The sequence below is a fragment of the Callorhinus ursinus genome, unplaced genomic scaffold (genome assembly GCF_003265705.2).
Source record: "Callorhinus ursinus isolate GAN/ISIS: 27379988/994484 unplaced genomic scaffold, GSC_fseal_2.0 scaffold13, whole genome shotgun sequence".
Taxonomy (NCBI): domain Eukaryota; kingdom Metazoa; phylum Chordata; class Mammalia; order Carnivora; family Otariidae; genus Callorhinus; species Callorhinus ursinus.
Window position 1 is genome coordinate 49325380 of NW_027397075.1, and position 12613 is coordinate 49337992.

General features: G+C 33.5%; 1 protein-coding gene across 3 annotated transcripts in view; it reads right to left on the reverse strand.

Moving 5' to 3' along the window:
• SYT14 (synaptotagmin 14) overlaps positions 1–12613 on the reverse strand; it is a 186604-nt gene that overhangs the window by 123823 nt on the left and 50168 nt on the right. For 2 of the 3 annotated variants that reach the window (XM_025877918.2, XM_025877920.2), the window contains exon 3: positions 3594–3758. In XM_025877918.2, coding sequence (XP_025733703.2) covers positions 3594–3758 — 165 coding nt within the window. Of the gene's footprint in view, positions 1–326; positions 1366–3593; positions 3759–12613 lie in introns of those variants that run through there. The other variant, XM_073900237.1, reaches the window with a different exon arrangement.

Genomic DNA, 12613 nt, shown 5'->3' on the forward strand with positions numbered 1-12613 from the left:
ACTCCAACTAGAGAATGCACACTACTTAAAACTATGAAGTCTCTGGTTGTCTAATAAACAATCATTAAGAAAAATCAGCCAAATAATGCGGGGACCAGGGACAATATTTAACTTAGCAGTGTACAAAGAACATGAATGCTTTCAAAATGATGGTCAGAAAAAAAAAAAATGAATGACCTTAAAATTGTCTCCCAGTAAGAGGATTCAAGAAAATCTTAAATTAGACACATAGACATGTGTAGGAAAGTTTGGAAATTTGGATGTTTTCTTAATTTAAAAAATCAAGAGAAAAGTTTAGCACTCAAACCCACAGTAGGAGACCTCACCTTTTTCTGGTATTATCTTAGAATATTTTTCATCTTTACTCTTTGCTGTTCCTTTGTGGGCAGAAATGGCTTCAGTTTTCTTTGTTCGTATGTCTCCTTTCACTTTGTAAGACGTTGTTGGATTTTTCTGTTCTTTAGTTTTTCCGTGTAACTTATCTTTAGAATCAGCTGCTGGTGCTGGATCTATGTCTTCTTTCATAATGGGTTCCTGTATCACATGTCTGTTGCTTGCCAAGATATCTTTTGGAGAACACTCATTTCCTGACCACTCATTCCCTTTGGATCCTTTACTTTTAATATGTTTTTCAGCTTTCTTTAAATGATTTTCTTCCATTTCTTGGCATCTTACCTCCTTTAAATCATTCTTACCATCATCGGGCATTCCTAATCCAACTTTTTTACATCTGTCAGTATGTTCAAGTTCTTGACAAGCAGATCCAGCCCGTGCACTCTGCTTGATAAATGATATCTCACCCTCACTCAGGTGAGCCTTCAAAGAATCACCACCAGCATTACTGCCTTCTTGATATTTTGATAGAGTCCGTTGCCTATCATTAATATGTCTGAATACTCTTTCTTCGTTCATTCTGTGATCTTGCTTTTGTGAAACTGAAGTATTGTAACAACTGATTCGATTTGCTCTGTGCTCTAAACTGGACTGTGTTTTCTGACAAGTAGTGTCTCTGGAGACTTCTGGTGACATGGCATTTGCTTGTTTAGAAGCATCTACTACAGCTTCTGCTACTGCCGAGCTTTCTTCTTCTGGGCGAAAGCCATTTATCATACTTGTTACCTGTTCAGCAACTGAGTCAGTTAAAGCATAGCTGACTTCCCCAACAGCAGTGGTTAAATCTTCTACAGCATTACTGATTGTGTCCACCAGAGAAGACACTGAAGGCAGATTCTGCTGGAAAGTTTTGAAAAATGCCATTTTCTAATTCCTTATTCCTAACAGATGCAATAATGGAATTTTCTCTTCTCAAAGTATCAACCACTTAGGAACTTGAATTTAAAATGTACTTAAATATTGTTACTCATGAGCTCGGTATCATTATTTTGCATTGTGGCTTTTAATCTTTCTGTAAATGCATTATGCATTGAAAGAAATACGTTGAAGTAAAGACTCTTCCAAAAGAAAAAAAAAATCAAACCTCTTGGTTTAAATGTAATGACATTTTTTCCCACTCCATAGCTATCATAACAGCAGCAAGACAATATTTTCCCCTCAAATACTATGGGTTTTTTTATTCTATACCTGCAAGAAGAAGTATAAAAAGGATTTTTATTATGGACTTTTGGTTTATTTACTAATAGTCTATGTAGGGGAACTACCCTATATTATTAACAAACTACCAATATCATTTCAAATTAAGACACCTACTAAGGGGAAAATAAGCAATTTGCACAGAGGTCAGGATAGAAAAAAGAGTAGAGGGTGAACACCTGCAGAGTGCCTACTAGATGCAAGGCATTGTGATTTACAAGTTTTATCATACCCGATCTCACAATAACTCTAGGAGGTAAATGTTATTATTCCTATTTAATAAGTGGAAAAAAAAAAAAGCTCAGAAAAAGTAAGAATGTTCCCAAAACATTTCCAAAGGATCCTCAAGGTCAAAACTATTTTTATAATAACAGTGAGGGGATATTTAACTTTTTCACTTTCATTTGCTCATAAATGAACACTGGAGTTTTCCAGAGGCTACATGGTAGATTGAATGCAGAAGCAGACATGAGAATAACAGCTGGTTCTTCTTTGCCAGTTATTAAAGGGATTTGCAAAAAATATAAAACAATGGCACTTTTCTCACCATTTTTGGGGGGGGGTAAAAAATATATAGTTTTTTAAGTTAAAAAATGTTACTTATATTTAACATGTATGTAATGGGCTTATTGGTTTTTTTGTGGGTTTTTTTTTTTCATTCTAAGTTCTTATTTAAATTCTAGTTAGTTAACATATAGGGTACTACTGGTTTCAGGAGCAGAATTTTAGTGATTCATCATTTACAAATAATACCCAGTGCTCATCACAACAAGTTATTGGGTTTTTTTTTTAAACAAATAAGTTGATAAGAATATTTTTAAATTCTCTCAGTTTTAACTTCTAATATGGTACATATCAAAAGATACAACTCATGTAAACAAAAGCTCTTTGGGGTCTTCAATAATTTTTAAGAGTGTAAAGGTAGTCATTAGACCAGAGAAAAACCAGAAATGCTGAACCAGGGGATTCCTGGCGGCTGCCCAGAGAGATATCTTTAACCAGTTCAACTCTACACAAATGATCAAGAAGCAAGACTGAAGTATGAGAAACATTAAACTTAAATCAAACTCACGAAAGTACTACACTTTCCTGATGCAGAAGTCACAGACGTAATTCAATAACCAATAGATTTTTATAAACAATAATGCTATCACTTTTTAAGTTACCAAGAGTAAGAGAAAAACATCTCTCCAACACAGTACACAGACAAGAGCAAGGTTTTTCTGCTAATGCTCTGCAATACTGTTCTAAATTAACGCCTTGCTTTTATAATTCTCAACTCGCTTCTGCTATCATTTATACAAGCCAGTCTTTGGAAACAGCAAATAAAAAACTCTTATAATAATATAAAAAAAAAACCTCCACAGAATACTTTTCATGAAAGAAAGAACAAGATTACAGTCCTCATCTCTCCTGGTACGTAGTAGTAGTAAGTGATATAAAGTGATATCATGCCTCTGGTACCAAGGGAGGGAGAGGAACACTAATTTTTATAACCAGACTTTATCTATACACTAAGTTAATAGAGAAAACCACTTTCTCCAACAATAAAATTATCCATCAGCTGAGAATTCAACAGCAGGTAAAGAAAAAGCGTGAATACTTTCAAAAAGCCTTCTATGGGAATAAGGGGGAAAAGCTCTCTAGAGAGTTATTTGGACAGTATGATTTAAGCTATATAGAGAAGAAAGATACTTCCTTCTTAAAGCATATCTACTCATATTACAGGCTCAGAAGCACACCTTATATATGAAAAATAAAAATGTCATTTTCTGATAGTATGCAATTCATCTTTATGCGATATGTTAGCAATTTGTGAACAGAAAGATAATAGAACATAATTTACTTAATAGACTTTTTTTTTTTTACTCTCACAGAAAAGTGACTCAAATGTTAGTTTACAGTATGTCAAAACCAACCTCACCATATTATGTTTAAAAAAATAAAATAACAGAATGGTATAGATATAAAGAACAAATAAGAAAAGCAGTGATGATACTTACAAATTTTATCTTGTGAGTTCTTCCTTGTACTGTATCCTGAACCAAGATCTGGAAACCCGCCAACATTTTCAAAACAGAACTTCTTATTAATATAGAGAAAAAGGAGCAGCATCAAGATAATAAACACCCCAACAGCTGACAAAAATCCAACTGCCTCTGGAGAGACTAGAGAAAAAAAAGTCACATCTGTAAGCATTTATTCTCCTTTAAGCTACAAATAAGAAGGAAACCCCTACACATATGTTAGATTACTGCCTTAGTCGAATTATACTTTTTAATTGTCATAGTTTACATAGGTTTATAAGAAAAACAAACTACATAGTTTAATGAGCTGTTCACAATTCATTCAACAGTACTTATTCAAATCTAAAAGTGTCTGTATAAATTATGTTGGAGCAATCTTAAAAGACAAGAGTTCATAAAATAGGCAGTTACATATTTAGTCCATTTAAGAGTATTACAAAAATTTTAGCACAAGAATTAGAAAAAATTACTTCCCACAGATATCTTACTTAGCCAAATTTATAAGAACATTTATTATTATTCTTATCTCTAAAAGCTTCAGTGGCCATTTTATTTAATAAACTCTGGACTTAACGTGGCATTCAAAGCTCCAGCCTCTCTCTTCGATATTACACTCTAATCAAATGGTTCCACCCACTGCCTCTGAATTGGCTATATGCATTACCACACACCTTGTCTTTGTTCATCTTCTTCCCCTCACCTGGAATGACCAAGTCTGCTCTCTACCATACCCCATTCATTCATTCAATCAACAAATATTCTGGACCAGCAGGCATTACCACATACACAGTCCCTGTCTTCCACGAACAGTCTGGTGAAGGCACTTACAACATGGCGTAACACAGGCTGGGAGTAGGAAGAACAGGGACTATGAGCTACAGAAACACTTACACCAGTGTTGAAGGGTCCAGTAGGCTTTTCTGAAAGTTGTGAACCCCATGATTATATTCTAAGAATTATTAAGAATTAGCAAGTTAACACTATCCCAGCCAGAAGAAATGGCAAGTGCAAAGGTCCAGAGACAGGAAATCACTGTTTATTCCAGGAACTCAATGAAACTTTGCTATGATAAACCAGATTCTCAAGAGAATCTGATCTCAAGAGAATACATGAAATCATACATGGAGACCTTGTACAGTGAGAACCACCACCACCAAAATCTACAACTCCTCCAATCCTCAGCAATCTCTCTTTCAACGTTTGCATTATTTGTCACTATACCAGTCATTTGGAGTTAAATAGGAACTAAATTTTGCATCCCCCATGCCTCAAGGGATATCCATACATCCCTCAAGTATTAGATGGGAATGAATCCTAAGCCTCAAATATCCTCTACAACCTACAATCTACTCTTTCTTCTTCCACTGCTCAAGCAGCAACTAAGATGTCATCTCCTCCAAGATTCTTGCTTTAATCAGAAGAGCCACAGCAATTAGCATCTAAACTCATTTGTTTAAAATGAAGTCACCAACCAGTCCGATGATGACTGTTTTTATCTCCTAGCTTTTCATTATTTGTGAAAATCAGCCATCCCAGGTGTAGAACTGCTAGGACATTATAATCTATTCAAAGCTGGATCAACAGTATCATTATGGTAGAGGATGGAGCAGAGTGACATTGTGAAGGAAAAGGGGAGAGACTGAACAGAAATGCAGTCTAAATATCAGGCCGAGGAACAGATCCTGCTACTAAAAACAAGAAGTCATGCCCAGACATTAACCCTGACTGTCTCATTTTTCAGGCTGGAGAATAGTCAGAAAAGAGAACAGTATTTTAACTTAAAAATCTAAGCCTTATTACCAAAAACAGTGGTATGCATCAAGCCTGAAGGAGGAGGTAAAAATAAAAACAGAAGAATTATCTTCAGCAATTCTTATAGCTAGGAAAGTCAGAAGCAGGCCAGGACCTGGTATAAAAGGCAAAATGCTCAGTAAGCTTATATTCAATATTAAGCTTACCCAGGTCCCAAATACACTTGAAAATTTGATGCATTTAAGTGAACACACAGGGTTAAATAATATGCAACCTGAAAATCTCCCATCTCTTAAAAGACTAAATGAGAGAAAACATAGCTCACCTCACTTAAAAAAGCTAACTATTGCTAACAAAAATAGCAAAAAATACATATACCATATATTACGTACTAAGGACTGTTTTAAGTACTTTACATATATTAACTTTTTAAGTCTTCACAATCAGACTACTATCCTCATTATAAATTATGATATGGAGACATTAAATTATGTGCCCAGCTTACAAGTGGAAGAGTCAGGATTCAAACCGTGTCTGGTTACAGGGTCTGTGCTTTTAACTACTGTTCATACTGCTTCTCCTGCATTCCCTCTCTCCTCTCCTTGCCTCTTCCTATCTCATGTCTCAGTCCTTATTTCTGTGTTTCTCTTTTCATCTCCCTCCTCTGCATTTGAAAATTTAACCTGGGGTGGAGGGGAATCAACTATAAACAAATATAACACAGTAAGTGCTGTAATAGAGGCAGGAATAGAAAGTATCACTGGAACACAAAGAAATGCCACCTGGGGACGTTACAAATGCTACAGAAAGGAGGTAACACTTGAGTAGGGTATGAAAGATTAATAAAACTATCAAATAGTGAAGGGACAGATGAAATAGCACAGTAAAAGACACAAAATGTGCATGGCATTCTAGAAGCACTAATGGGTCATGGTCATGTCGGTCTTATTCGCCTCCATGTTCTCAAAACACCTAGCACAATGCCACATAGCTGATGTTACATAAACATTTGTAAATGCATGAATGAATGAATGAATGTGTGCTCAGGGAAGATCTAGAATACACCAGAGGAGCTGAGACTGGAGATAAAAGCAAGATCCAAAATATCAAAGAAACTTGAATACCATCCTAAAGATTTTGTATTTGCAGAACTATACTGCTTAAAACATTCAGAAAACTGAAATATGGTAGGGAGTGATTGGTGGCTATGCAGGAGTCGTTCTTTTTTTTTTTAATTTAAATTCAATTAATTTTAACATATATTTTTAGTTTCAGAGGTAGAGTTCAGTGATCCATCAGTTGTATATAACACCCAGTGCTCATACCACCTGCCTTCCTTAATGCCCATCACCCAGTTACCCCATCCCTCTACCTCCTTCCCCTCCAGCAACCCTCTGTTTGTTTTTCCTGATTAAGAGTAGGAGGAGCTCTTAAATGAAGAAGTAACAGTGGTGACAGAGAAGAGGGGTGAACTCTAGTTTTTGTTCAAGGAAAACAGATAACAACTTAATCGCTTAGATGTAGAAGATGAAGAGAAGCTGAAGATAATTCTAAAGTTTCTAGTTTGTGTGAATGAGTTAATGCTTACACCATGAACCAAAATGAAAAAATATAAAGGGAAAGAGATATAGTTTAGGGCATGAGGGCTAAGAGGGAATTGGAAAGAGAGAGGTAGATAATGAGTTTAGTTTTTCACATATTACATTAGAAATGTCAGACTATTTCAGTGTGGATGCCTAGTAAAGTGAGGCAAGTATGAGTATAGTGCTCTCGTGAAGGTGGGTTAATTATACAAGATTTGAGAGTTTTCCTCCTTTTGTTCATCCTACTCCACGTGAAAGATTTCACTGACTAAATACAAACCAAACTGGCACATGATGGGCAAATCTTATTTTACAAGTTTTTAGACAGATATACTGTGACTTTGGACAAATTTTTAACAAAAAAAATCTTTCCCCATCAGAAAAAGGAGAAAGACGCTTAACATAAATATATTAGTCACACAACTCCTTTCTTATCCATCACCTAAATGTTCATTTTCTACATTCTTTGAAAATATTTTATGTATTTAAATTTTAAAACAGTAGTATGGTTGTAGACAAGAATAAAACATTTTCTAAAAGAAAACATTAAAAATCTTCAGACTTCTATTTTTCATCCTTATCTCAGAATTAAAATAATATTTATTATTTCAAATGACATGATACCATAAGTTGGCCAGAAACAGTTCTAGGCATGAAAACATTTGACAAAGTCTACTTATGCATAAAACTGCAATAGAAAATACACTGAAATTAAAGACATGAATGCTATACACCATCAAAAAAAAATAAAATTACACTAACCTAGATCTCACTATAGAAAATATATTTTCATTCAGTATAAGAAGTTATGCCTAAAATTTTATTTATATTATGAACCTGCTTATAAAGCCAGTCTGCATAGGTATTTCTATAATTATGATTAAATTATCTGTACATAAACCTACTCTTCCCCAAAATTCTAGATTAGCCACTGCAAGCAAGTAAACGTTATTGTAAAATGCCTATTACCTTTTAAGGAGAAGCTTCAAAATCTATTTAATAGCAAACAGATAATTAGTTTAGGTTACTATTATGCATTTGAAGAATTTAATTTGCTGAATCGAATTTGAGTTAATCAATAACTCAAAATTCATTAGTGCATTATTTTCCCAGAACTTGTAAAATTTACATGTGATAAACAATAAAACCAAGACAAAATAATATTAGCAACATCAAATATTTAAGAGTGCAGGGAGGGGGTGGGGGGATGGGTTAGCCTGGTGATGGGTATTAAAGAGGGCCCATTCTGCGTGGAGCACTGGGTGTTATGAACAAACAACGAATCATGGAACACTACATCAAGAACTAATGATGTAATGTATGGTGATTAACATAACAATAAAAAATTAAAAAAAATTTAAGAGTGCTTATTATTTGCTAAGGGCTGGGTTTTTTGTTTGTTTTTACTTAAATTCCATTTAGTTAACACACACTATAATATTAGTTTCAGGTGTACAATACAGTGATTCAACATTTCCATACAACAGCCGGTGCTCATCACAACAAATGTTCTCCTGAATGCCCATCACCTATTTCACCCATCCCCCACCCACCTCCCTTTCTGGTAGCCATTAGTTTGTTCTCTCTAGTTAAGAGTCGGCTTCTTGGTTCACCTCTCTCTCTCTCTCTCTTTCTCCCCTTTGCTCGTTTTAAGCATTACATTTAGGAGTAACAAGCATTATCCAGCTGATTCTTCACTACAATCCAATTTTATAAATATGGGAATTGAGGCTCAGAAAGAGTCAAGCAGAATTCCCAAGATCTTAAAATTATTATTCAGTGATAAGAGTCTTGATTTGAAGGCAGGCACGACTCTTGAGCCAAAATGTCAAACACTAATCCCTATGGCTTCCCATTTGCCAGGCATTGTTATAATCTCTCTCAATTTAAAACTTAATGGTCAAAACAACTTTATGATAAGTAAGTACTATATATCATCTTGATCTTTAGATTAGTAAACTGAGGCCCAGAGACTAATTAACTTGTCTAAGATCACAAATATAGGAAATGGGAGAAACCTGGATTTGAATCCAGACATTCTGACTCCAGAGCCCGTGTTCTTAAACATCAAGCAATACTGCTTCCTTACATGCCAACCTGAAACATAAAATATAAGGGAAAGCTATGTGATCAAAGTAATAGACCTTACTATATACATTAAGAGAAAATATTTTATGATTTAGATTTTATATATGTTAAAAAATAGCAACTGATTCAAGCTTTCTCAAAGTAAATATATAAATTATAAAACTGGAAAAAAACTGGAATAATTTTTTCTATTTAAGATACCTTCCTAAATATGCTAAAATTATAGAAGTATGCTTAGAAACCAAAATGAATGGTACATCCTTTTATTATACGCCATGTCTGAAAAGTTAAAAACTAAATGTATCCTATAGAATAAGCCTGATATTCATTAGTAATGCTCATTAAAAATATATACAGTCTGTATATAGTCCTATAAGGTCTCTGTGAGCTATATGATCCCCTATATGAAGTATGTAAAGATTATACAGCAAAATAAAAAGGTGTAATATCTCACCCGGAAATACAAGAAGTTTAGCTTGTCCAAGATTAATGATTACTTACTTATGTTACATATAGTTAACTGGCTTTATACTTATCTTTACTATACATTTAGGAGGAATACATATATATATTTACAAAAGAAGAAAAACCCACTTTTTGTCAAAATTCAAATTTCAATAAGAGTAATACAATTCATTTTAATTTCTACAGATAAATTGTTCATAGGAAGAAAATGATGCAATGATAGTCTTAAAAAGTAAAAGCAGGAGCAAATCCGTTTTGACTCTGAATGTACTGCACAATTCACTTAAATTCTACTTTCCATTTTGTCACAGAGAAAACATTTTCTATTTAAGTTTTATGAGAAAAATACTAGGATAAACACAAAAATAAGTATAAGGGAGATATTTATTGAGCTTTTGTTTTTTCATTATTTGTGCTCTTCTCAAAAGTTTATTTGTATCAAAACTAATTACAAATGCTAGATTCATATCTGTAAATTATAATAAATTTTACAAAACTATTCTTTTAATTATATTGTAAATGCAAAATTAAATTAAAAAGTACCCATGCTTCTTATAATTCTTTAAAAAGAAGGATTAAAGAGAACCACTTACAATTTGTATTATAAGGTCTGTATTGCTGATCTGTCTTTAAGAACTTGGCATGAAACACTAGTCCTCTAAGTACATGTCATGGAGACTTTAATAATTCATTTAATAGATGTAATTCTATCTCTTGAACAAAACGTGAACTATACAAGAAGTCAACTTTCATTTTAAAAGGAATACTTGCTTACTATTTAATAAGTCCTGAATATTTTTTTCTGATATTCTAATCAGAAAAATTCCACAATTTGTGTTGCTCTGGTTTGGACATAAAATAGAGAACTACCAGTATTTCTAAGAAACTATGTAGGAAAATAAAAGATTAATTTGATATACTTAAATCTCCTTGTATAACATCTCAGTTGCTTCCACAAATAAAACCTTCCTTGAAATTTTTATATTATGATATAAATAACACAAAACTGGAAAGGTGACATATACAATCAAGAAAGGAATATAATAATACATAACTATTAACTTTAGATTTCATTAAAAAAATCAGTAGAAAACGAAAAAAGCATTTAGTCATAAGTGACATAATTCACTGCTGAGTAACTTCAACGGACAACAAGAGGGGAAGGCACAGATGGCAGTGATGTGGGACAGTGCCTAAAATCTTACAAACAAAACTGCCCTCAGGGAGAAAGTCACGTGACAAGGTTGAGAAAACAGATGATATCCAACTCGTTTCAAATGTCAAACCATCAATAGACTGAACCAATATTTCCTATAAGTACCATGTAATAAATTGAAATTTCATTCAAATATCAAAACAGTGAAAAATCCTAAATCAGTCTTTAAAAAAACTGGAAAAAAAAATCCCAAACATTTATTAAGTATGGAAACCAAATGCATAATATATTTAAACCATATGCCTCATACTTAAACGTGATAATAATATACTCAGCATGTACTTAACAAACTTATAATATATTTAAACCAAATACTTAACATAAAAACTGTCAAACATTCTCTGGAAGTTATTTTTCTTCAAGTATGCTCTTGATAGGGCGCCTGGGTGGCTCAGTTGGTTGGGCGACTGCCTTCGGCTCAGGTCATGATCCTGGAGTCCCGGGATCGAGTCCCGCATCGGGCTCCCTGCTCGGCGGGGAGTCTGCTTCACCCTCTGACTCTCCCCCTTCTCATGCTATCATTCTCTCTCTCTCAATAAATAAATAAATAAAAATCTTTAAAAAAAAAAAGTATGCTCTTGGTTGAGGCTTCCAATTCCAATTCCAGTGAAGCTTAGATTAAGACAAATTTAATTTTCCTGGCAAATCTGCATAGAGCAAAGCAGAGTCATTCTTTTCAACAACAAATTAGGGTTAACTGCCTCAAAATTTCCATTCAATGTGTATGAATTCCTCCAAAATTATCTGAGTGATAAATGGTACAGGCAAATAGAAGGTCACTTCTTTCTGTCCTTTACTTTGCCAATGATTCTTTGCTCTTCCTTTTCAGTAAGATCTTCATTGCTAAGCTACTATAAATAAGATTTTGAAAAGTCAACACCAACTGCAGAAGAATCTTCTAGTTAAAGCTAATTTATGATGTCAAACAAGTTTCAGATATGCTTATTTCAGGCTTTAATTCTAGGCCATCAAATTCTGATAAATGCAAATTGGTTTCTTTCTAATATCTTAGAGAGACACCACCTTCCTCCTATATTCTAATGTTATGTCAGTACTAGTTCTTTAAAAATTTTTTGTACTTATACATTTTTTTCAAACTTTACTGAGGTAAAATGATTGAAAATTATATATGTGTAAGGTACAAGTTGATGATCTGATATACATGTAGATTGTAAAATAATTACAATCAAGGTAATTAATATATCACCTCACATATTTTTTTTTCCTTTTTGTGGTAAGAATGCTTAAAATCTATTCTCTTAGCAATGTCAAGATACCTTGTACAGTTAATTTTAGTAACATTGTTGTATATTAGATCTCCAGAACTGATTAATCTATTTTAACTGAAACTTTATACCAACATCTTCCCATCTCCCTCTACCCCCCAGCCCCTGACAACCACCATTCTATTCTCTGCTTCTACAAGCTTGACTATTTTAGATTCATATATAGGTGACATCATGTAGTATGTCTTTCTGTTTGGCTTCTTTCACTTAGCATAATGTCCTTCAGGTTTATCCATATTGTCACAAATAGCAGGATTTTTTTTCTTTATTAAGGTTGAGTAATATTCCATTGTATATATCCACCAACATTTTATCAATTCATCTGCTGATAGATGTTTAGGCTGTTTCCATTTCTTGGCTATTATGCATAAAGCTGAAATGAACATGGAAGTGCAGATGATTTGGGTTTGTTTCCCTTGGACACATACCCAGAATTGGGTTTGCTGGATCATGAGTTTTATTTTTCATTTTTTAAAGAAAATTCAGTTTTCCATAATAGCTGTACCAATTTACATTCCTGCTAACAATATACAATTGTGTGTATATTTATGATTATTTCTTTCTGTTGAATTGGCTCTTTTATCATTATATAATGAAACTTGTGTT